At 42.0% G+C, this 24,891-nt stretch overlaps 4 protein-coding genes and 2 non-coding genes across 9 annotated transcripts; 1 reads left to right on the forward strand and 5 right to left on the reverse strand.

Moving 5' to 3' along the window:
* Positions 1–5,395: 5,395 nt before the first annotated feature.
* On the reverse strand, positions 5,396–9,907 carry LOC131881839 (uncharacterized). Of its 4 annotated transcripts, none has more exons than XM_059228817.1 (2): positions 9,567–9,907; positions 5,396–6,998 (listed from the first exon to the last, which is right to left on the reverse strand). In XM_059228817.1, exon 2 carries the CDS (start codon positions 6,950–6,952, stop codon positions 5,648–5,650), a length of 1,305 nt encoding a protein of 434 aa, XP_059084800.1. In that variant the 5' UTR covers positions 6,953–6,998; positions 9,567–9,907; the 3' UTR covers positions 5,396–5,647. The 4 variants fall into 4 exon arrangements, with proteins under 4 accessions (XP_059084800.1, XP_059084798.1, XP_059084799.1 ...); XM_059228815.1 differs by having other exon boundaries at positions 9,526–9,907; XM_059228816.1 differs by lacking the exon at positions 9,567–9,907 and adding an exon at positions 9,134–9,517.
* Positions 9,908–10,311: 404 nt separating this feature from the next.
* LOC131881840 (peritrophin-1-like) lies at positions 10,312–11,182 on the reverse strand. Its single transcript, XM_059228818.1, has one exon. It carries the CDS (start codon positions 11,119–11,121, stop codon positions 10,624–10,626), a length of 498 nt encoding a protein of 165 aa, XP_059084801.1. The 5' UTR covers positions 11,122–11,182; the 3' UTR covers positions 10,312–10,623.
* Positions 11,183–14,439: 3,257 nt separating this feature from the next.
* On the reverse strand, positions 14,440–14,512 carry Trnav-uac (transfer RNA valine (anticodon UAC)). The gene has a single exon. It is a non-coding gene; the product is annotated as a tRNA-Val (tRNA).
* A 1,798-nt stretch (positions 14,513–16,310) lies between these two features.
* On the forward strand, positions 16,311–19,423 carry LOC131881890 (endothelin-converting enzyme homolog). Its single transcript, XM_059228881.1, has one exon. It carries the CDS (start codon positions 16,571–16,573, stop codon positions 19,022–19,024), a length of 2,454 nt encoding a protein of 817 aa, XP_059084864.1. The 5' UTR covers positions 16,311–16,570; the 3' UTR covers positions 19,025–19,423.
* Positions 19,395–24,521, reverse strand: LOC131881891 (COP9 signalosome complex subunit 1-like). Its single transcript, XM_059228882.1, has 7 exons — positions 24,151–24,521; positions 22,759–22,916; positions 22,106–22,681; positions 20,390–20,512; positions 20,161–20,312; positions 19,965–20,094; positions 19,395–19,708 (listed from the first exon to the last, which is right to left on the reverse strand). Exons 1-7 carry the CDS (start codon positions 24,335–24,337, stop codon positions 19,523–19,525), a joined length of 1,512 nt encoding a protein of 503 aa, XP_059084865.1. The 5' UTR covers positions 24,338–24,521; the 3' UTR covers positions 19,395–19,522.
* Trnaw-cca (transfer RNA tryptophan (anticodon CCA)) lies at positions 20,575–20,646 on the reverse strand. Its single transcript has one exon. It is a non-coding gene; the product is annotated as a tRNA-Trp (tRNA).
* Positions 24,522–24,891: the final 370 nt, after the last annotated feature.

Below are 24,891 nucleotides of genomic sequence, written 5' to 3' on the forward strand. Positions count from 1 at the left end.
TACAGATACTTTGGCCAAACAGTAATTTGTTGCATAACCGTTACTCGCCAAGAAATGTAATGGCGTTACTCGTTACAAGTACTTTTACTAGATTTCAGATGACCAATTTTTCAGGGTTTTTTTTGCCTCATCAAGACAATATTTTTCAGTACTTTATAGTTTCATTTTTGTTTCAAACAGTCCTGAAACTTAAATCATGTTATGCTCATGACTAAGGGTCGGAAAAGTAACTTGTTTTGTCGTTGAGCGTAAATTCCAGATGGTTGTCAAAACTAGTTTTCCTTACACGAGCAAATCTTCACGTTCACTTGTTTTCAGACAGCTACTCGCATTCCAATCACTGATTCCAATCTCTTGGCTTGTTGCTCGACGGCAAAACAAGTGATTTCTCCTAGATTTACTGATGACTAATGAGAATTGATAACGTTTATTTGTATAGCTTTGGTGCTATAATGGGACGAGGGCCCCCCGACCTTTTGGTAAGACCTGATCGAGAGAGTCTTGAATCTACCTTAAATCCAACCATTATTTCTAACAGCTTTACCATTTTAACTCCAATATAGAAAAGTTAAATTAATCAATGTGTTGTATATACGTATGTAAATCAGCACTGTCTTACTTACATTCTTGGCCATTCTCATTTGTCTAAGCCAATGAAAATGAATAATTGGAAAATAATTTCTTTTCCAAATTTGAACTTCTTCAACAATACCATTCATATCGGGAAAACATGTCTCATGCCTTTTTGAAATTTAATACTATTGTATTCAAAAAGAAGTGGAAACACGAAATGACGGAGACGTTTCCAATTTGCAAGTCAGAACATGAGAACAAAATAAGTCAAAATAAGTATATTCAAGTTGGAGATTTCGAATCTGGACAAAGTTGAGGTATCATAATTTGGTTGCGGTGCAAATTCAATTTTGCTAAGTTAGAAAAATCAGACGCAAAAAGCGGATTCGTTAACTTCGGTTTCATTTTTCGTTGCAATTTGAAACTGTCTTCGCAAACGCGTCAAAACCGATAATCTTCGACAGTATTTGATTAAGTGTTGTAAGTATTTTCCAAATGTTTAGCGACTTTCAAAATACTTACAAAGTATAAGTATCACATGCATTACCTTCTTCTGGAGCACATTTTATTTAGATATTTCACATCTAAAACTGTCATCATTTCCTAAGCTCATCAAATAATGATGGAGAATAAGGTCATTGATGGATATGGGGAGAGTTGCGAAATTTTGTGCAAGGAAGATTTATCTTTGATTTAGGTCTTTCAATTCAACGGAATTTGAAAAAGGAAATATAAACAATAAAGCAGTGCGAATATAACAAAATTTGGAACCACAAACACCTTCTTTGGTTTTAAAAGCAAGCATAATTTTCAGCCCTGGGCTTCCTTCTTTAGGATGTATATTTTTTTTCTTCTCGGATTGTCCACCGATACAAGGGATGAAATCCCCATTAATAAATTGAAAGGCAATAATGAATTGCCCACGGGATTGTGGGCAAAGTCAAGCACGGTAAAATATCTGATCCTGCAATGAACTAGAATTAGCAGTACGTAAGACTGGTCTGGAATTGTGTCTAAAAACATATCTAAATCAGGTTTACAAGATGGCATTGGATCAGATGGTACTCTTCTACTAGAGAGCCCTAGTTTCAACGTTTGTTTGTTCGTACCTAAACGAGGCAGAGGGCGCTTCCTCCACTCAGTGAAAAGGACTATTAGGACATTGAACCAGTGAAGGCTTAAGGAAGAAGACGTCACCATCAAATTTTGAGAGGCCACTCGTAATTTTGAGACTTAATAGTTCCTTGTTAAAGGATTGAATTCGAGTTCCAATTTATTTATTCATGAAAGGCATGGTTCATGAAGCATTGTACTTTTGTAAACTGTCACAGTTTTTCCTCATTAAGAAGCTCAAATAATGGTGTTTGACCGGAAAAAAGCTGTTTTTGTACTGAATTTCCCTACGTTGGAACTTCTATTATTACAAAAAAAAAAATTTTTAAACCAAATGAAAGTGTTTTGTCTAGTATGTCGCGTAGTATCTTGATTTATTTTGGTACCTCTTCTGTTTTAAAAAGTACCCCAGTGACCTCCCAAATTTGTGCTGAGATCATCATGCAGCTGCAGCTTAAAAGAGTCAAATAACAAACACTTGTTATTTTCTGTCTCACCACTTTTATTTCACTCGATCTGATGTTTAGGAAATATTTCTTGGCTTGACCAAAACTTCAGCCGTTAAACGGTCTATTGAAATGGGTTTGCAAAAAATGAGGATGTTGTGAAGATGTTAGTACCTGCAATGAAAATGTTACCATCTTTATAACGCCCACAAGCGGCCTAATAGGAATCGGATGTCTTGAGAGGATAAGTGGCATTCCCGAATTGCGAAGGCATGCATTATCAGTCCATTAAATTATCGTCAGCATGGCCCCACAATACTTGTCTTTAAACAAATATTTTTAACACCAGGGCTATATTTCCGCACGTTTTCAAAATTTCAAGTTCTACTGAGATACTAAATTGAGGGAGCCCTGACGCATGATTCCAGTGGTTGATCCCTGAAGTAAAGAGGGAAATAAACAAAATAGTAATGGAGCGATGGTATTCAACCTACTTAATGTTATCATTATATTACCCTCCAAGCCAATAAAGCAATATATTTGTTTCTCCCAATCTCGAAGCATCAGAAAAAGCTCCCCAATAAATAAGAGATTACGCCTTTTTTTGACACTCAGACATATTGGGACATTGAAGCAGGAGGGAAAGATGACGTCACCATCAAATCTTGCAGGTCTCCAGTACTTAAGAGGCTCAATAGTTCTTTGTTACGGGATTAGATTTGAGTTCCAGGTCATTTATCCATGATCGAAATGGTTCAAGTAGAGCTGTATCTTAATAAATTGTCACAGTTCTAATCACTAACATACTCAAGATATATATTCTAGCCACATAAAAACCTACTTTTTGGACTTATTTTTTTCCCATCTTAGAATTTTCTATTTTTGCAAAAGTCTTTTTGACACCTTAGAAAAGTTTTTTACCAAATATTTCGCTTTGAGTCTTGTTTTTTAGCACCTCTTCTGTTTTGAAAAATACCCCAGTGACCTAAATACTTACCTGAATGAAAAGGCAGGGTCAGATGTAAAACAAAAGACTCACCTCAAATCCGACGTCAAAGGGTTATTAGGTTTCGGACCCCAGTTTACTACACAAGCATATTATCATTTTCTTAATCCAGTGTTGGATTCCTAGAATTATTATCATCATTCTCGCTACCTGATATTCCTCTCCTCTCAAGGGCACAGACCATGAATACATTTGAACACATATACATTAAGGTATCGATCATACCTTTGTTGAATACCGTAGACTCCAAGTGCCTTCAATCTTTCTCAATACGAAAGATCAGCCATGCCAAAGATGTATCTAGGGAAGGAGCGCAACACCTTTTCTATTATTTGAAGATGACCAGAGTCCATGGGAGCCCAAATTGGAGATGCATACCCAGGATGTGGTTGGACAATTGACTTATGAGGGGTCATCATTAGAGTGGGTAAGAACATTCAATTTCAATAAAGATATTCTTTTTTTTAATATTTTGACCATTTTCTCAAAAAGTAAATATTTAGCCGCTTTCAATACCATGGGTAATATTTTGCACATTTTTATCATATTTTGGCAACTCAAGGAACCAAACACGTGAATTTGTAGAATTAGGACCATTATAGAATAAAGAGAAATATATATTTGTTTAAGAACATAGGAGACTTCCTGAAAACCACTCCAAGTCGCCCTCAAATAAGAGGAAAGGTTGAACATTGATTGATTGGTGCGAAATCTACTCAGCAAGCTGGGCATTGATTCCCTAGCTTCTTCTTAGGTCAAATCAATCCCATCCTGAGGAAGCTAACAATCTAGTCACACTGGAGTTATATTTTGTTCTCCATCTCGAGGACTTCAGTACGCAAATGAAGCAAAAAATACTGTCGGACCAAGCTCAAAGGCCTCAAGGTCCTAGTTGTATATTTATGCATTTTAGTGATAAATATTTTTTTCAATATTTGCAGGTTTTTCGAGTAAAATATTATCTAAATACTTGGTCGTTTTTAGTGCAATGTTTTTACCCGCCCTAGTCATCATGGATGGTAACCTTATCCCTCGATTGAAAAGCAAGAGAAATCCAGCTGCAAGTCTGAAATACTTTGATTACTTTGAATAGTATGTGTTCAGAAGTTCTGATAATGGGTGGGTCAAGCAGCCATTAGGTGATAGGGTTAATAATCTTTATTAGAAGGGAGACCTTGATTGATCAAAATAATCCCTGTTCGAAGCCTTGTGATCATTAAGCCAAAAAATCTGGTCGGGGAAATTGAGAATGAATTCTCCCCGTAAAAAGAGCGAAACCCAACAGATGAGTTGGGTTTGAGAACAAAAATGAAATGCAGACAAGTCTTGACAAGATGCTTCAACAACCTGCACCATGGATAAATTGCATCTGTTTTTCATTGCATTTTGCCAGCTTGTTCGAGCCAACGACATTCTGATATCTAGCCGGGTTTGTTGTCGAAACTTATCCATTTTCCTTTGAATAATTGGAATTTTTCACACAACATCACCGATAATACAAGATTTTACGTTGCCATGTTGTTTGTAATGTTTGATTACTCTCAAAAAAAAATCAAAATGAGGGAGAGATACCGCTTTTCCTTTACACCACAAGTCTTATAAATCATGTTTTGTAGGAAAAATGGAAAAAAATTACAATAATTCGTTGATCTTCAATTTGACCATTTTGTAGTGGAAGGCTGAAAGCAAAAGATCAATGGAATTTTTACATTTCTAACCTTGAAGCCAAAGAACTACCTTTTTGTGCTTGCAGTCGGAATAATCCCAAAGACCGAATAAAGATAAAGTTGCATTTGGTTGATGGGTGGTATGGAAGGAGGTCTTTATGGTAAGACGTAGAGTAGCAGAATGGAAATGACGCTCGCAAAGAAGACTGGAGATCAAAAACATATGATCGGAAATGTGTAACGATACATGTACGCAACCTACGTATATCACGCAACCATTCCAGCAGTGTTGTCGCCAAAGTTACTATGAACATCAATCAATACATGTTTCCAACGGGTAATGGCGCATCCGTGTCAGATCGGCTGTCGGGTTGTCGGTTGTAGGTATGGATTTGTCAGCTCAAGGATTTCTTTGAGAAATGTTGTAGAGGCGAATCGAACCGGAGATCTCTCTCATGCCAGGTAATTGCCCTAACCATTGCGCCACGTCTCCCCACCTAAAGTGAAGTAACGTAAAGAATTGGGAACTTCTACCTACACTATATTCCACTCTTAACTAACTAAGGAATCAATCCATGGATGGAAGGGACTGCTTGAGATTCAGGTGTTTTAATGACATCAAAATATGTGTTCATTCGTTATGCCTACAAATATGTATCCGTATGAGTTGCCTAGTAATAGCATCAGGAAGGGGGAATGACTTCGTCAAGTATTAGCAAGCGTATCAGTCTCTGATCAGCACTAATCACTCCGTCAATAAGCTACAAAGGGGAAGGGAGTACCTACACTCGTACATGCACGTATTGCTGATATCAATCATCTGATCGTAAGTGCGATGCCATTCATGTGTTTGCGCTATTCATCTTCATTTTCTCTACAAAGCTCTCGAACCATTTCTGATGCTCGTCACAGTACTCGACCCCCAAGGCCGGACAAATCTGCTTCAAGGCCGTCTTCAAGACAATTTGTTGCTCCAGAACGGATTTGTTCAAGGCCCCGTTTTCTTCCTTCTCGTCTCTGAGTTGGGCCTTCAGCTCCTGGATCTCTTGGAGCCATCGATCATTATTGGCACTGGCCCGATCACTACTCGCCCCCTCGACTGACGAGGAACTGGACATGTTCCTCTGGAGCCTCAAGGCCTCGAGCTCTCGCTGCAGGTTGGCTTTGGCCTCCTCGAGGTCGCGTTTCTCTCTCAGCAGGGTGGATTTCTCTTCGGTGAACTCGCCGCGAATCTGTTTGAGTTTGGCTTGAAGTGAGTTGGTGAGCTCATTGGCCTCGAGGACCTCTCTTTTGCGGTCATCGGCCTCTTTTCGCAACTGGAACAGGATCGAGTTCTTGCCCGAGGAGTCGACCCATTGGCTTTGTTCCTCCTTCCGGATGAGGATCTCGATGAGGGTATTGATTTCCTCAATGGTCATCTCGGACTTCCTCAAGGTCTTGCTGAACTTCTTGCAATCAAACGTATCCTCTTGGGCGGAGGCGGCAGCAGCCTCGGCGAATCGGAGGATCTTCTGATGGTCGTCGTCGGACTCGCGCCCAATCAGATTCAAGTCCGACCTGGAGCCACGATGAGATCCGGATTGGCTCCCGCTCGGTGTGATCTGTAGCGACTTCCGACGGATCTCCAATCCCAGATCGTCCAAGGGTTGAATATGCTCGAAGGCATTCTTCACCTTCTCGTCCCCATGGGGGTCGATATTGATCTCGTCGGCCTTGTTATGCAAGATGCCCTCGATCTCGTACACGACCTCTTCGCCCACACCCGGGGCGTGTCGATCGTTGGCGGGTCCGATCTCATCGGCAAAGACCACGTGCTCGTTCTTGATGCTCTCGGTCCGCTTGAACCGGGGTTGTCCCGGTGTGCTGGAGCGACGCATAGAAGACCGCATCTGAAGGGTGTCTTCGACCACCTCGTCGGAATCATCATCATCATCGTTGGTGATCCCGTGGAGTTTGACCTTTTTGCTCTTGCTCTTCTTGCCCGAGCCCTTTTGTCCTGGATTGTCGTTCGACTTCAACTCGTTCAATGCGTCATCGTAGGTCTTGGGCGCGAGTGTGTACTGGAAGCAATTGACGAAAAAGAACACGATGCACACGGCGAGACCAAAGATGAAGGCCAAGCCCACTTCACTGAGGACGATCTCCATGCTGAGACGAACAAGATCGATCTGTCACGCCGCGCACCTTCCTTACCTGCAATGAGGAAGGTGAGAAAATAATCAATTCTCCGTTCAATCGGGCAATCAAGTTTACTGTATGTACATCTTTGAACACCATCCATCCTGTTTCTTATTTTGCCCGGCCGACAGAGTCATCAATTCAAATTTATGTCAGTTATAAAAAAAATGAGAAATGTTTACGCAGCGTTTTAGAGCAGGATTTCTTTGCTTGAAATATTTCCTATGCATACGTATGGGATAGAAATACCTACAATCAAATAGGGTCGGTGAATTGATATAGTCGTTTATATTTTATAAAACTATGCTTTCAACAGAATGAGTGTACACGCATTTAATACTCCGAATCATTACGTGAATATCGTTCAGGTTTTCCCGTTCAGAGTCTCTTGAGGCATGGTTCCAATTTGTAATCAGAGAATAGAACTAATAAGTTAGTTAGAGAGAGGTTATTGGGTTCCTCATCCCATCCTAATTTGATTTGCAGCAACCAATCTGAGAGGAAATCCCAACTAACACTCTTTCATGCATTCATTCACTACTCCTGTTTTCAACATTCTTTTTTGAGTCACGCACAAATGCCATTTCGAGACTAAATTTGTCAAACAAAAAGAATCTTGATGTGGCAAAAGTTTCGGCCACACCTTTCTGAAGTGCAACGTCAAACTTTCAAAGAAATGCACCCCACATAATTGTTCCGAATTTGTAACCAAGGAGCAGGATGTGGTATATCATATGAAGCTTTGCAATGCTGTCCCTCCATCCAACCATGATGTTCCATTGCCAGGCAAATGTCAGCGACAAATCCCCAAAGCTAACGGTCAAGAAGGATACCGCATAACAATGGGATTGGTGCTGACAGATCTCATTAGGAGAAAGAGAACACTTTAATGCCTCACGCGCAGACTTGCTTTCCTTGTAGATTGTTGCCGATCTTCCAACACCGAGACAACTGGCAATCAAAGGTGGGCTCAACTCGTTACCAATTGTTGTGAGCTATATTTTCGTTTATTTAAGCTTTCCTTCTGGAGTTTAGATGAATTTCAAATAGCTCACGAAACACACGGACGTGGTTAAACGTGGGTGGTTGGCGTTGATACGGCCAAAACCTGAATTCTCCGGACTGCAAAAATCCTCGTTTTAAAACGCACGAGTCGCTCCGTTAGCTAGGCCTTAACATGAACGTACTTTAGGACTTGAGGACAGAGGGACAGGACTGGAAACATTTGTAAATTCATGCAAAGGTGTTTTGTACTTGAAATCTGGCCTTCTTCTTCATCCATAAATGGGCGTTGGATCACTAGACGTGAAATTATGGGGCTCATTTTACATGCAAGTAAGAGCTAGCAAATAGTTTGGTTCTGTATTCCATTCAGCCAAAATCGTACATTCATACTCAATTATACTTCAATATACAAATCCTAACGGTCTAATTGAGGATATGATATGATTCCAAATCAATCAAAATTTCAGTTCCAGCTCAAATACTATCTTAACTTTGTTCTATTGAGATCTGAAGATAAAAGTTTTGAACTACTTTTTGATTTATATTTGTTTGCGACAAAACGGTACATATCAGATCAATTTGGACACGAAGGATGAACATTGATATTATGTAGCCCACCAATTTAGCAACATTTTTGTTTTCCAATGCCCATTTATGACTAGATTATAAGTTGACTCATTCCTTGACAAAAAAGACCGGCTTTTTGTTGGCAAATGGAATTCTAGATTCAATATCTTTACAAGCTCAATAATATAGCTTGTCGGCTTCAAAAGATAAATAACTTGATGGACTTTAAAAGTAGGAACGATCCCGTCCAATCACCTTTTTCCGTATAAAGATGCCTTAAAGAAAATCTTTATCAACCATCTTTAATTTTCTGGTGAAAATGCAACTGCTCGAAAAATAAAAAAAACGCAGGCCATTTTGGGGAAAGGCCAAAACAGTTGTCTAGGGCGTCCTTTTCCCTTTCATCTGACTTTCCTTCATTACCAATGCCTCAACGGTCTGTCAAACTAATTCCCAACAACACGAAATCTTGGGCCCAGTGTAAAAAATAAAAATCTCAATCAATGTCGTATGTTTGCTTAAAAACTTGAGATTGAATATGAACAAGGAGCCTTCTTGTTCTGGACAATACACATTACACGATGCATTATTACCACTGGCTTCGGTAGAGTTGTGGAAGGTCCGATTCTCCAGAACGTTGGTGTTAATATCGCAATTTTTTCGCACGAGGGATCTCACAAGTCACAATGGATTTCAAGCTTTATTTCAAATGAGTCGGATCGGCTCTGGGCCTGTCAATCAATGGGCGTGGGAAGAGTGAAGCTGTTGTTTTAGGGGAGGGGGGGGGGCAATCCCTGAAAACACGTCTTTGCTTTGGCCTGTTTCGCACACTCACTGACTGGCCAAGAGTCGTCTCAATGCAAGGTATGATTTCTTCAGCTTTTTGGTGTTCCTTCTCAGCCCAAGAAGAACAACATACCGTCCACCATACTCACCATTGAGAACAAAACTACCCGACTGACTGACTCACCGAGAGGCTGACTGAGCGAGGAGATGAATCTTCCAACTCACCCGGACCCAAAGCATTCAGAGACACAGAGAGAGACAGAGAGAGGGATTGAGAGAACAATCACTCGTCCGTTCCTGGACTCGGTTCGTGTATATCTATTGTACGTAGGAGTTCCCCCTGACGGAATGGACGGTGCTCTCAAACACCCTGAGAATGAAGCCGATGGCTCGGAGCCATCCGTATTGATGGAGGAGGAGATGTGACCAGTTTCTGCGAGAAATTCGAGGATTGGTCTTTGTTCCTGACAGAGACCGGTTTAGATGGTGGATGCTAGCTAGCTTGCTTGGACTCTAAAGAGGAGTCCAATGGTCGGAATCGAACCCGAGTTTTAAGCACTGGCTCGTGCTATGGTATCCACTTGACGCAAATGTAACTGTAATGGAAGGTAGAGGGTATCCATGGCCCGATCAGTGTCTTGATGTGTGGCCTCGCAATGAGTTTGTCTCCTGTTTGTCTTAGGACGTGAACCCAGCAGTCTGGGAGGAAAATGATTGTTTTAAGAATGTATTGAGTCATTTCAACTTCAAATAGTGTGAACGTCTCCATAAAACGTATGACAGTCTAATCGTTGGACAATATTAGACTTTGTCAAAGGGCCCTTGCTTAAGAGTACACACTGCCAATCAAAATTTATGTAAAGCATTGACGTTTTTGTGCATGTGACCCAGACAACAATAGGGGTAAAGATACGAGTTTGTGTTTAATCTTGCAAATGGGACGAACGTACAAATGAGGACCTTGTACAAATACTCATAAATCAAGAATGCGTTTATGAAAAGACGAATTCGTTAAATAAATAGCAACAGCGTCGACTTTTTGGTGTCAAGCAAAATTTAGTCACGCTGGAGGAAAAGGGAGGCCAGAGTTTTGCCGGGCGGACGGCTTCATGAAAGACTCCTGGCTCCTAATTCCCGCCGCATTGCTTCGCCACCGCGTGATGTGGCACAAGTAAGATGGTCATGAGTTTTCCTCCTGCTTTATGAGGCACCAAACTAATTGATATGATGAATGATAAAAGACTCCTATGCATTTGGAAAGTGGGTCTTCTATTCACGCGGCTTAAAAACCCCAGAAGTTTCCAACATTGTCAGGAGCGGCCCCGTCAGATTCTTCGGGAGGGATCGTCGATGTGCCATCTGGCAATGCTGTTGTGTTGCCGGTGTTCCCATTGTCTTCCGTGGTCATGGTATCTTGAGTGGTCCAATCACCCTCAGTAGTCCCATCATCCTCAGTGGTCCAATCATCCTCGGTGGTCCCATCAGCTTCAGTGGTCCCATCAGTGGGATATTCGGTGGGGTATTCGGTGGGGGGGTCCAGAGGGGTGCAATCCACCTCCTCAGGCCAATTGCAGACATTCTCGGTCGGGTCGAAGAACAAGGGGTAGGGACACTGGAGATGAATAGGGGTCAGTCCCACGCATTGGAAGAATTTGGAGCAATCGTAGGGATCCGGCATGTAGAAAGAGTACCCTTCGTTGTCCGCGGGACAGATCACGTCAAAATCCGCCCAAACGGATCCGATCAGAAAAAGTGTTGTTAGTGCAACTTTCAAAGACATGTTCGACTTGAAGGACTCTTCAATCCTTACTGATCAGATTACCTTGTGTGATTGGGGCTTTAAATGTGTTTTTCTTCTGCAAGTACGAGTATGAGTATGACGTATAATGTTTAAATCTTTCACAGAGTAACGCGTTGTTCTCGGAATTGAATAAATCACCCACCTAGGTCGTGAAAGCAAAGATTTTCATCTGCCTTACACGGTCGACGCTTCATAAAGCGAACATGTCTTCTTGGTTACTTTGAAAATGTTTGACAATTCCACGAATGGAAAACCACGAATGTAAAACCGTATGTAAACATGAAAATAGTTCTTGAGGTGGTCAACTAGTGGGCTGACTTAAGGAGTGGGAATGTGCTTTCATTTCGATGTTTAAAAAAGTGATCCCGCATATTATGGACAAATCCAGGTTACTCAGGGACTTGCCATCACCAAGTGATTTGGGAATGAATCAAAGCTTCCTGAACCAAATGCATTGAATTTGTCAAATCTGGAGTTTTTTCATGATCAGATATCGGATCAATGTAAAGACAAGAATTGTTCCTGATATACATATATGATGTCTTTTATAGTGTTGGGAAAAACATTCTCCATATCGTTCAATATATCCGCAAAAAAAAACAATGATCAATCTTACTTTGTCGCCATACACTTTGAACGCCTTTTAGCTTTTCAAATCAGATCTCAAAGACTTTTACTCGCAATTATAAAAATGCGAATTTTACGTTGTACCTCGGGCATAATGGTACAGCTTTTTTGGAGTAGATAAATTAAGTAAATTGGTAATTTGTAGTTTAGGAAATCATTACAGTCCATATAAGAAGACTTGAACACATCTGAAACGTTTATTTCAAAAGCAGGTTCTACAATTTCAAAAAGGCAGAACATGCGTCTATAAAAGGATTTATTTGCGAGTCTTATCAACAAGTCAAATGTTGTAGGACATTTGCATCGGCCCATGCACGCATCTTACTTCTGTGTCTAGAACATTCCTCACATATTCACTTTACTAGGGAGGTAACAACAACAATATAGACTCTGCAAAGCGTGTAAATCTGTAAAATAGAGCTCAAATTCAATTTTTTAAAGGGAAATGACCCAAAATTAAAGTTAGAGTAAAACTTGGCTCGCTTCACAGAGCAATTACCGCTGAGTATCTCAAACTCCTCTGTAGTTACCAAATCTATTCTCATTTGATATTTTCATCCCCATATCTGGTGATGGATAAAATGACTTTCAATGCTTTGTCTTGTAACCGCATGTTTCCCTAAATGTTCCTCTACTAAAATCATAGGACTTTTCATATTGCTTGTTACTGCAGCATGGCCAATCAAAATCATTTCCATGCTCAAATCAATATCAAAATCCCGAACAGAAAATATGGCTCAACTTCTTTCATACGACCACTTCAAAATACATTCCCAAATGTATCAGCTGTAATGTATTGCATGGGGAATAGTCTCTAAGCACACGATGTGAAGAATGATCAATCTGAGTTGTGAGATAAAGAAGAAACGATTGCGCAACTTCCGTGGAATGAGACGTTAGACGTTTCCCCGGCGTCAACGGGTCAATGTTCAAGTTTGAGTTGGTCATTTTGCACCTCATGAGTATTCACCTCATTATCATCTTGCTTGATGTCAAGCCAAGAATCAATATCTATGCGGATTTTTCAACACAAAGCGATAAGATGGAAGGCTGTTCGTTGCTCATAAACGGCTAAGAAATGAACAATCTAGCTTATCGTACATCTTAATATGCTTTTATCAAAGAGCACTCCATCCATCAGAAGTTGGTATTGATTTTTCAGGACTGAACCACGTCAAGGCAAGAACTAAACCGAAAAGTGGCATTTTCTTTACATTTTGTAGCAGGGCTCCTTCATTGTCTAATTTGCTTCCCTCTAATATTCGTAGGGAATACCTAAGCCTTGTTGATCCGGTAGCATCTTTCAAGTCAGACTTGGACAAATTTTTAGATAACATTCCAGATCAACACTTTATTCAAGGACCAGCTCGGTCTGCCAACTCAAATTCGTTGGTAGACCAAATATCATATAAAGATTGAAGGTAATAAATAGACGAATTATAACCTTTCATTTTAATAGTACTGGGGATTAGATTCCCTGCAACGGTTAGAAAACCCCGTGAAAAACCAAACGAACAAAAGAGACTCGAAAGAGAGTCTCTTAATAAAAGAAGCAACACGGCTATCATTCATCCACTAGGATATGCCAGTTGAACTAAACAAAAACTTTCAGCATAAAAGAAAATGGCAACCTAAGCCATGTACTGCATGCAAGTTTAGAGCTTAATGAATAAGGGAGATTTAATGATTCACTTGTGATTTTCATGTTTTCTTTGAATAACCATGAAGATCAAGTTAGTCAACAAAGCAATCAAATTGTCATGCATAAGATACGTACAACAGTAAAACAACTAGACACTTGCTCAAAGACGCTTTTGCAGCACATCAATACAAAAATGACATAAAAAAGAGAAAGTTGCCAAAAATGCCACTGAAGGGCTAAAAGCTTGATGTATTACAGTAGAAATCGGATAAAAGAGGAGCTTTGGTGCCGTGAGTTTGTGCTCTTATATCCGATGTGCTCTTATATGCGATTTGCACTAATATCTTTTTTTTACTGTATTATTATTTGCGTTTCAGTCCGTCCATTCAAAGAACAATTATTTCAATGTTGCCCTTTCCATCAGGCAGCATTGGTAGAGGTGAGAGAACAACTCGCGAATGTATTCTTGACGAATTAAATAAAAAGTCAACTTTGTACCCCAAGCCTGTGTGGCAGCCCAAACACAGTGATTAAGAGGGTCAAAGCTAAATTGCTACACAAGCATCTCGTGACATACCATGAACGAAAGAAAATGTTTCCAACTTGAGTTACCAACAAAACAAATTATGCGAAAGGTTTTGTTAAAAATAGATAAATTGCTGAAAACAGCATTGTCATCCAGCTCTTGTGGTATAGTGGCTATCACATCTGCTTTACAGGCAGAAGGTCTCCGGTTCGAACCCGGGCGGGAGCTACAAGGCAAGTGGGTATCCCTTTGTTGTGCATATGACCTGTATCCATTTTTGGTCCTCTCCTTTTTTATCATCTTCATTGCTCCACCTCAGAGGCTGAAAATTCATTGTCAAAATGCCTACCACAAACTGATTTTGTATCAAATGCGTTGAAAGAGATACTGACAATACTAATATTAAGCCTCTGAGGTGGAGCAATGAAGATGATAAAAAAAGGAGAGGACCAAAAATGGATACAGGTCATATGCACAACAAAGGAATACCCAGTTGCCTTGTAGCTCCCGCCCGGGTTCGAACCGGGGACCTTCTGCGTGTAAAGCAGATGTGATAACCACTACACCACAAGAGCTAGTTAATAAAGGGAGTATCCATTTTTGGTACTATGCTTTTTTTTAATCTTCATTGCTCCACCTCAGAGGCTTAATAATAGTATTGTCAGTATCTCTTTCAACACATTTGATACAAAATCAGTTTGTGGTAGGCATTTTGACAATGAATTTTTGGACGATGCCATTGAACGCTCCACTCATAGATAATGGAGGTAAAGATATTGAGTAGGTCTCATCTATGAAAGAAACAAAATCGATACAAGAGACACAATTGAGCCTATTCTTGCAACTAGATTTCAAGTAAAAAAAAAGTCGGGATAATCCGCGTAACGGCGGGGTATACCTGCTAAGCCCTAAAAAATGTGTAGGAAAAAAGTAGTGTTTACTCCAAAAAATATCGTAAAAACCTGAGCCTTAGCTCAAAGGGGGTTTAATAGGGGTAGTCCTCTAAAATAATGACAAGTTCGATGAGCATATCCTGTTGAAAGTTGGTAAAGCTTTTCAAATGTATGGTTGGATATATCGCACGTGTAAGTCCAGAGATAGCATCACGATGCTAACTTTGTACAAGTCGATTGTTCAGCCGCATCTTGAATATGCCTCGACCATTTGGGCTCCAAGGAGTTCAGCAGGTTTGCAAAAGGTCGAACAAGTCGAAAGATGTTTCACTAGGAACATCACAGGAATGAGAGAGCTCTTGTATTGGGAGAGACTAAAAAAGTTGAGACTGTACAGTGTTCAGAGAAGGTACGAAAGGTCTCTGATAGTGTACGTTTTCACGGTTCTCAGTTCACATCTCGGTAAGTCCGTGTGCTAACCAACCAGAATCATATTGTTTTATTTGAATGTCTTGCATATTTTTTCCGCCCGTAGGCAAAACCGGCAAAATTAATTAATGATTTCCGTCATTACGCAAAACTTTTGAGTGAACATGAATTTGTTGCTCTTTTTTTGTTAAAAACTATGAATTGGGTATACAATCACGTCAAATTTGGACATTTTGTTTTGACGAGCATTCCACATCAATCTTAAATTGGCTCAAATTCGATGGTTGACCAACTAACGTAGAAAGTTCAAGTGCAAACAAATAGACCAATTATTATCCTTTATTTGTGATTGGACTGGGGCTTGGTAAAGGCCGTGAAAAAACAAATAAAAAAGGTAGTAAGTCAACTGGAAAAGGTGGCAAACAGTAAATCAACCTCTATTCGGGTTTCAAAATCGTATCTGTTAAGCTACTACACCCCTAGAAAGCAAAGACCAGTTTTTTTTGCTCCAAAAGAGTGAATCTTACATCGAGAAAAGATCCAGCTTACGTTACATAGCACGATCTTGTCTCGATCTAATTTTCACTTTAAAAAATCTGGGCTCTGATATCCGCACTTCTCTATATTATGTAAAGCAAGAAAAATATGTCGCCTGAAGCCATTAACTAATTAGTGTAATGGTGGCAGAGCAAAGCGTTTCCATGCCATAATCACAATGGAACCCAACCATATGGCATCGCTCGCATTTGTTAGGTATTGTGAGCGACATTGCCCTTTTATAGGGACAATGCTTTCCTTCCCCTCTATGGGACAGGGGTTCTCGCTTTGTCCCAACTATCACTATGAGAGAAAGAGAGAGACTTTGGAAGCCTTGGATCAGGTTCCGAGTTGGAACAAAGTCGAGAAGAAATGAGAGAAGTGGAAGAAGAAGAAGTGGAAGAGTCTGGTGCTCTCTTTCTCCTTCTCTCTCTGGGCTCTCCTTGTTATACATTAGTACGCCTCTCTCTGCCGCTCTCAATCTTTTTCGTCTCAAGGGAACTTGGACCTCAAGGAGGAGGAGAAGAGTCAGCTGAAATCCAGAGGAGCTCGTTGAATTGCGGAACAGTGAGTGGTATGTTTGTTCAAGTATCGTGGAAGAGCGGCGCAATTCAGAGTCTCGAGACCTTGTTATGACCAAGCTTAATCCTAGGGTGGACTCGTTATCTGAAGGCGCTATTAACATCAGATTAGTGGGAAAGTCGTCGAAGTGATCAACTTCATGGGCGATTCTAGACCTCTTCGGTAGTGTTTAGGGTCTTCAACAGATTGACAATGGTGCTGGGTTCGGCCCAGTATAAGAGGCAAGATGATGAGGTTCCTATGGATGAAGACGTGACCTCGGTGGGCTCTGATAGACTGTGTGAGGCACCGGATGGCGGGCATGTCCGGTTTGTGGACTCGACCATCCGGTACCATTTGGGGTCCACTTCATATTGGCACTCGAGGTCTGGGCTGGAGAAAGGGTTGATCATAGTGTGTCTGATCCTGACTCTCTTCAGTGTGATTATGGTGGTGATAGTGTCCAACAACGCCTCCGGGAAACAACTCTATTATCTGTCACACAACAAGCAATCCAATGCAACACCAGTGACAGAGACCCCAGAACCACCCAAGACTCTGTGCTTGACTGAGGAGTGCGTGAAAGTGGCGGGGACGATCTTGTCCACAGCTGACCTCGCTCAAGATCCTTGCGAGGATTTTTATCAGTATGCTTGTGGGGGATGGGAACGACTCAACCCGATTCCAGATGGCCGCACATCGTGGAGTATGTTTGAAAAATTATGGGAAGGCAACCAGCTTGTGATGAAAAATGCCTTGGAGGGCCCAACCACTGCGAATATGAGTGCGGCTGAGCTGAAAGCCCATGACTACTATCAATCCTGCATGGATGATGAAGGTAAATTGGAAGAGGAAAGAGGCAAACCTCTGCTGGAGCTCGTGGACTCGGTTAAGATTGGAGGGTGGCCAATTATGGACGAAACTCCGATTGGAACAATGAAAAACATCGCCACGTTTCAAAACCGACTTCAATACCTGCAACATGATTTCCAAGCCTCCGGGTTCTTCACGTGGAGTGTAGGGGAGGACGATAAGAACTCTTCCATTCATGTGATCCAGATTGACCAAGGAGGCTTGAGCCTCCCAGCCAGAGAATATTACAATCTACACGATAATTCGTCCAAGCCTGTGTTGGAGGCATTCCGGGAGATGATTGTTGAGGTAGCAATTCTGTTGATCAAGGATAAGGAAGAGATCGAAAGCATCCCTCAACCGCGAGAGGACGCCATCAGACAACGAGCCCAAGGAGTCGTGGATTTTGAGATTCAATTGGCCAACATAACCATTCCTAGTGACCAAAGGAGGAGCGAGGAGACCCTCTACCACAACATGACTGTAGGTGAGCTGCAGAAGATTGCCGCATTCCTGAACTGGACCACGTTCTTCAGCAACGTGTTCGGCAAGGTCGGTCGTAAGATCTCTGCCAAGGAAAGAGTTATTGTTTATGCTCCCACCTACTTACGGAATCTCACCAAACTCATTCACACCTACATGACCAATGACTCGCTCCGCTTGGATCTTGAGAACTATATGGTCATGCAAGTGGTCAAGACCTACCGCACCGCACTCTCTAAGGATTACCGCCAAACAGGCAAGGGGCTAGAGAAGGCTCTTTTGGGCAAGGAGAGCTTTCCTGAGCGTTGGAGGGTCTGCGTCAGTGACACGGACTCTGTCATGGGTTTTGCCCTTGGGGCCATGTTCATTCGGGACTCTTTTGACGTCAAGTCCAAGCCGGAGGCTCAAGAAATGATTGACGGAGTCAAGGAGGCATTTCGAACGCGTCTCAAGACCCTGAAATGGATGGACGAGGAGACTCGGGTGGCAGCCTTAGAGAAGGCGGATGCTATTACGGACATGATTGGCTACCCCGACTTCATCTTGGAGGAAACCTCGCTCAACCGGAAATATGAGAACTTGAGTGTGGCCGCCGGCGAGTACTTCAAAAACAATCTTCGCTTCCACGACTACGTCTTGCGGGAGAACTTGGCCAAGCTGGACAAGGCAGTGAACCGAACCAAGTGGAGCATGTCACCGCCCACAGTCAATGCCTACTACACGCCCACGAAGAATCAGATTGTGTTTCCAGCGGGCCTCCTGCAAATACCTTTCTTCAACCTGGACTACCCTCGGAGCCTCAACTACGGGGCTATGGGCGTGGTGATGGGTCACGAGCTTTCACATGCGTTCGACGACCAAGGTCGGGAATATGACGAAAAAGGCAACATGCGGAATTGGTGGAACAACAAGACCTTGTTCGAGTTCAAGCGCCGCACCTCCTGCATGGAGCACCAATACTCGACCTACAATTTGGGAAGCACAGACACCATCAGTGGCACGAAAACACTGGGCGAGAACATTGCCGACAACGGCGGCCTCAAAACAGCTTACTATGCCTACCAGCGGTGGCTCGAGAGGGAGACACTACATGAGCAGCCTCTTCCGGGAATCAACCTTACTCACAATCAGCTCTTCTTCCTCTCGTTTTCTCAAGTGTGGTGCTCCAAGCAGACCCCTCAGGCTAAGAAGCTGCAGCTTTTGGACGACCCGCATTCTCCCGCCAAATTTCGAGTCATTGGCGTTCTGTCCAATTCAAAGGAATTTGCGGAAGCGTTTCATTGCAAACCCGGGACAACCATGAACCCGGAGGACAAATGCGAAGTCTGGTAAATGGAAACAGTCTTAAGTGGACAGGGAGAGCTGTGACGAGGCAAGCCAAAAGGAACAAGGGAAAAAAGCAAAAAAAGCAAGATTATCTTCGTTAAATGTTATTAGTCACCTCCAGTATTAGTTTGCTTTTTTAGAACGATCTATTACTCACTTTGTCTGTGATGTACCCTATCTCTTATGAAATGAATGCTTTAGTTGTTGGATTTTACATTTTCTCAATGCCCAAGCGGTTTCGGTCCAATCAGAAACACTCGAGCCGTCTCTATTTTTCAATTCGTGCCAACCTCCTTCCTGCTGTATTTGTCATCATTGTAAGTGTCTCTATCAAATAAAAAAGAAAGAAACAAAAATAAAGAACGAAATCCGACCCTAAGTTTAAAATACATCCAGACCGAACCAGATTGTTTTGCTTTATTTCACACTTTGGATCGTTCATTACCACCCAATTATCATGGGTATCAAGGGTAGACAAGGAGAGAGAGAGAGAGAAAAGGTCTCTTAGTTCACAACAGGATCGCCTTGCTCATTGTTGGAAGATCGAGAATTGGTCTTAACAATGACATTATTCTTCAGAAGGGCTGACCGGAACACCAAAAGCTGGGCACGCCTCTCATACATCTGACCCATTTCTATGGCCTTCTCGAAAGTGGCGTTTCTTTGATCCACGTCCTGGGCGTACAAGGCCTGCAAACAAACATTTGAAGGGTCTACATATCATCGAAACGAATCCACAGGGCAAATTTGGACTGTCCCACCATGTGTAGTCCCAAGAATGGATCTTTTGTTCTGGGAGTGTTCAAGTGTGGGTGTTTCGAGGAAACATTATTTTGGGAGAACAGTATCAGTGCAAGGCCAAGTCTAGAGTCCGAACACTTTCTTCTTCTCCACAAGCCAACACATGCATACCACGAAAAGACACTTGGCTAATTGTTTGTTCTACCTTGTTATGACTGTCGATCCTGGCCTGGATTTGTCCGTCCAAGATGAGGGTCATCAATTCGTCTTCCAAATCCAACAGAGTGGTGTTAAAACACGAAGCCATGAGTTTGAGATCGGCGCATAGAAACGGGCTGTACAGGGAGATTTGAATAAGGAAGGCTCTTGGCCAATCCAGAGTGACTACTGGCAAACTTTACCTGAAGTATTGTACGAGGCCGCGGTTCCGGATCATCGTGTAGAGCGTGGACACGTGGAATGCCAAGTAGATATCCAGCATGAGATTGGGTTTGCATTCCTCCAACAGTTTCAAGCACTTGCCATATTTGCTCTCATAGAAATTAAAGATGATCTGAAATGGCAAGACCACCGGAATCAAGACACCGTTCAAACCTTAGAACACGCGTACCTATCTGCCGGACGACTCACCTCTCTCAATTGAGGATCCAGTTCCAAGAACAACTTGAAACTGGACGAAGAGATGACCTGACGCTGTAACTCAGATCGATCAAATGTGGCCAAGGCGCACAAACCTCCGTACGTTCCCACATTCTGGAATACAAAATATGAACTTCAGGGCTCAGGTTTTGGAACAGACAAAAATGAACATGGGCTGACCCCGACGTGATTCGAACACGCAACCTTCTGATCTGGAGTCAGACGCGCTACCATTGCGCCACGGAGTCACTACATGAGTCAAGGAAGCTTTTGTAGTGTTTTATAGAGAGTGCGAGATGACATTTCGTGATTGTAAGGCAGCTGGGAGACGTAAACGAGACGTAAACGCAGCTTTTTTCCAACGCCTCGACGAGTCACGTACGTCAAGTGAAGATTAAATGCCTTGCTGAGCGTTCAACTTCAAATACAGAACTGATTTGCATCTGCATCACTATTCGCTATAAATCGCTATTGCTGATAGCCAAGACTAGCAAATCTTTTTCTAGTAATCTTTTTACTGTAATCCGGCATTGTCAGAAATCAATTGACCACAAAGCTTTAACCTCGAAACATTTTTTCTCCCTTACCGGGCGTTTCATGATTGAGGCTGGACAAAATTTGAATGTCCATTTTATTGTTTTGAATAACTATTCATTGCGAGAAACCAGTCGAAATCTTGACATGATTCTAAATACAGTAAGTACATTCTGGGTTTTGAGTAACCGCAATTATCAACAAGCCTTGCAGATCAAAACTTTGAATGTTAGGAAGACAAGTAAGTGCTTATGCAAATCTTAAGTTTGTCCGCTTCATGTTCATGTCTCCAAATAGCATCTTAAAAAAATCAATAACGTCAGGCTGATTTAATCCAGTGCCAAAAAACCCCGTTCTGTGGCCAAATGCTACATTACCTCGTGGGTCTTCCTCATCAAAAAACTCGTTTAGGTAAGTGGTTTCATGACTTAGCAACGCATGTTTTTGGTGAACAAAATGGCTTTTCTACTGATCGTGTGTGCTTTTTCATTGTTGTTATGAGGTCTTCCGTGGGTAAGTTCGCTTTCTTGGTCCCAAATGCAATTCAATAGATTATAAAAAGTGGTTGGTAGTACCAGGCATTTCATTCTTTGTTGCAGTCAATAAAGGCCGTGAAAAATCAAACCATACCAAAAGAATAAAAATAGTCCAATTTTGCACTTTGAATGCGTCTCTGTCCAGTGTTTGATAACCAGCCTGGGTGTACTTTTTGAGGGATTTGGAATCTCAGAACAATAATAAAATATTTCTCTCTTCGGGTTCCTACTTTGTTTTTTTACATATTGCTACCTCAACAGGTGATTTTAATTTGAATCTTATTTTGTCCTCTACCTATCCCATTGCGTTGAAAAACTGGAACATACACTATCATGAAAATCCCGGCTAGTTAGAACAATGAAGCCCTCTTCTTTTCGTTTTGGGGCTCTTTCATTGTACAATTTGGTTCCCTCAAATATTCATAGAGAATATCCGTGGGCAAGATTCAAATCAGATTGAGACAAGTTATTGATCAAAATTCCTGATCAGTCTTACATTCAAAGGCTGGTCAGATCAGATATTGGTTAAAAAAAATGTGGAGCTAAAACGGAATGATAAATCCATCATCTTGAACTGGTGGAGATGGCAAAAGGGGTATAAGGAAATCCGCAAAAAAAAGAAGAAACAAGAACTGACCTGGGCTGACATCATGTCGGGGATGTCGCAATAATCCAAATTGGCATTGAGGAAGTGCTTGGCCGCGCTTTTGTACTTGGCATTGGCCAACTCCGCCAGCCCATAGGCGCAATGAAGTCGCGTGGCAATGGAAGCACTATCTACGCCCTTCATGGTGCCCTCCGAGAACTCGGGCGTGGACATGGCCTTGTTCACATAGGAGATCACGTGCGACCAATTGCGCAGGTAGATCGACACTTTGATCACGTTCAGACACATTTGGATCACGTGACGACCGGACGTGCAATAGTCCCGGGCTCGCGAGTAGCATTTGAGGGCGTGACTGAGGTCACCACAGTCCAAGAAGTGATCTCCGAGGTCGTCGTGACCGCGACGAATGCTCTCCTTGATGGAATTGCTCTTGTAGTTCTTCAAGTCCGTATCCAGCTTCTCCAATTTGAGCGCGGCCTTCTTGGCCTTCTGGTCCATCCACACTTGATCCAAAGGAGGGATCTTCTCCAAAGCAGAGGAACCGGCAGCCAAATCCGGCAGATTGGCATTTGGACCCGAATCCGAACCCGGTCCACTCAAAGCATTCTAAACGGGACGACCCCAAAAAGAGAACCTATATAAAAAAACAAGGTCGCTGAAGGAAGGCCCACATGTGACCTTACGTGAGCTTCCACGAGCTTGCGATGAATTTGGGCGTACATTTGGGTGTTGTAGGTGCTCATCACGTATTGAAGGGCCAACTTCAAGGCCTCCAATCGGAGACAGGGACAGTGCTGAGCCACGAACATCAAACGGGATAAGCGAGCCAATCCGGAATAACCTAAAGAGACTTATTTGCAATTGAACGGTTTCGTGCCCAAGAGCAATGAAGTATATATCCATTTGTCTACTAATAACTTCGTCACGCCATGTGCCAGGAATAGGGAACATGCAGGTATAGTCCGAGAGTCTTTCTGTAATCTTGCTCTTTTTTTAAATAAATTTGAGCATTTAAACAAGAACATTAAAGATTCATGGCCCAATTGCATCGATTTTTGTCATAACTTTGATTGGCTTTCAATTTGATTCTTGTCGTTTTTTTTCGAAAGTTACATGAAAGGGTATATGAAAGGATATATAATATTTGCGTAAGTTCCTTTAAAAATGCAAATAGACTCAAAACTCGATTAGTCTATTATTGTTCATTGTTTCTGTCACTCGAACACACTGGAGGTTTCGAAGTTAAAACTGAGGCAAACTAGGTTTTTAATAAATAGCACTGTCATGGAGCATGTGATGTCTCAAATGTAATAGATAAAGTCATGATGAAAGTTGATAAATTGAAATGAAATTTCTATGGGTTAAATTATACATAAACTAGGGTCTTTTGAAACATTGCTACAAAAAGAATCAATTCTAAAGAGGCATCCTTTAATATCACACCTAAGTCAACTGTCTTACTGCATTGACTTTAAGAAAACGAATACGGCAATCTGACCTTATTGCAATTCATTAAAATACGGTTTGTTTATTTACTATTTGAAGCGAAAAATACCCAAATGGACGGCCAATCCTGCAATTCTAACCTTGAATGTGAAAGTCAAGTTCAATCGCCGTGAGCAGCTCATTGGAGACGTGATAATAAGTCATATCTGGTCAATATTAATACTAATCTCTTCCTCAGACAAAGCTACTCCCCAGCAAAAGGAATGAATAGCCAAATTATTGGCTTACCATTTTCTTGGTTTGATGGACCAACACATTTTCAGGGGTTCGTCTCCCACAGTGCCACTCTATTGTTCTGTGTCCTCGTGAAAACTTTTGTGCTGTGCCTATGTTGATGTTACACTATATTTACTAAGCGTCCTCACCGTTAATTTAGTTTTGGTACCATTTCCACTCTTTCATGGTTTAGCATGGTTGAAAACTGATTGTTATTGCAATAACATCACTAATGGTAAAACTTGCCTCATGTGTGACAAATACACACACACACATGTCTTGAACCCTAACTGGATTAACTTCTTCGTCAAGGTGCCTGATCACATCGTGATTAGGGTTCCCATGGTTCCTACCTTGAACGTAGGTCTCGAGGTCAAGGGTGGGATTCTCGACCATGGCCAAGGGCGGTTGAGGCGCACCTCCTCCTCCGCCTCCACCGGCTAAGGGGTCTTGGGCCTGCGGCGTTCGGAACTCGCCCATGTTCTCGTTGCCATCCTCGGCGTCGATTTGCATGGGTTCCACTGACGGAACCAACGGCATCCTATGGGTGATACGTCAACCAACGGGCGCGTTTAACAAGAGAAAGGGATGGGCCTGACTGCCAATTCTTTCGGGGACTCGATTCGAAGCACGATGCAAGGGTCGAAGCGGGTTGAAGGAAGAAGGATGAGCGGCGGATATTGTTTTGTCACGAACACTGGGCAGCTATTAAGTACCACATTTTTCATGATCAGCTGACAAGGTTCGACTTTCTGTTGATTTTCTGCTCTGTGACAATTGCTCCGTGCAAGAAGGTGGAGGATCAGCCAGGATCAGAGCTCGCTTTACCGGAGAGCGAAAACCAGCCAAACGTTCTGAAAGTGCCATGTTCGATGGATGGCCTCGACAGTATGGATGACGGACAAAGGACTTGTTCAGTTGTAAGAAATGTCTCAAAAATGGAAACGTGTCATATTTTGTTCTTGTTTTTCATTTTGCACCTAACACACAGAGTGGTACACCCCATGGTATGGTTATGTCAAATCCACAGATTGAAAAAAAAAATACTCCACTACTTCAATCCCAATCCTCTAGCAAACCAAAACCCGCTAATT

The sequence above is a fragment of the Tigriopus californicus genome, chromosome 6 (genome assembly GCF_007210705.1).
Source record: "Tigriopus californicus strain San Diego chromosome 6, Tcal_SD_v2.1, whole genome shotgun sequence".
NCBI lineage: Eukaryota > Metazoa > Arthropoda > Copepoda > Harpacticoida > Harpacticidae > Tigriopus > Tigriopus californicus.

Bases quoted from the DNA above. Each gene is read 5' to 3' on its own strand.
- LOC131881890 (XM_059228881.1), top strand. From the start codon at position 16,571: ATGGTGCTGGGTTCGGCCCAGTATAAGAGGCAAGATGATGAGGTTCCT.
- LOC131881891 (XM_059228882.1), bottom strand. From the start codon at position 24,337: ATGCCGTTGGTTCCGTCAGTGGAACCCATGCAAATCGACGCCGAGGAT. The intron at 22,682-22,758 runs GTAAGGTCACAT...CGTCCCGTTTAG, and splicing joins GCAAGCTCGTGGAAGCTCAC to AATGCTTTGAGTGGACCGGG. The intron at 20,095-20,160 runs GTAAAGTTTGCC...CTCCCTGTACAG, and splicing joins GGCCTCGTACAATACTTCAG to CCCGTTTCTATGCGCCGATC.
- LOC131881839 (XM_059228817.1), bottom strand. From the start codon at position 6,952: ATGGAGATCGTCCTCAGTGAAGTGGGCTTGGCCTTCATCTTTGGTCTC.
- LOC131881840 (XM_059228818.1), bottom strand. From the start codon at position 11,121: ATGTCTTTGAAAGTTGCACTAACAACACTTTTTCTGATCGGATCCGTT.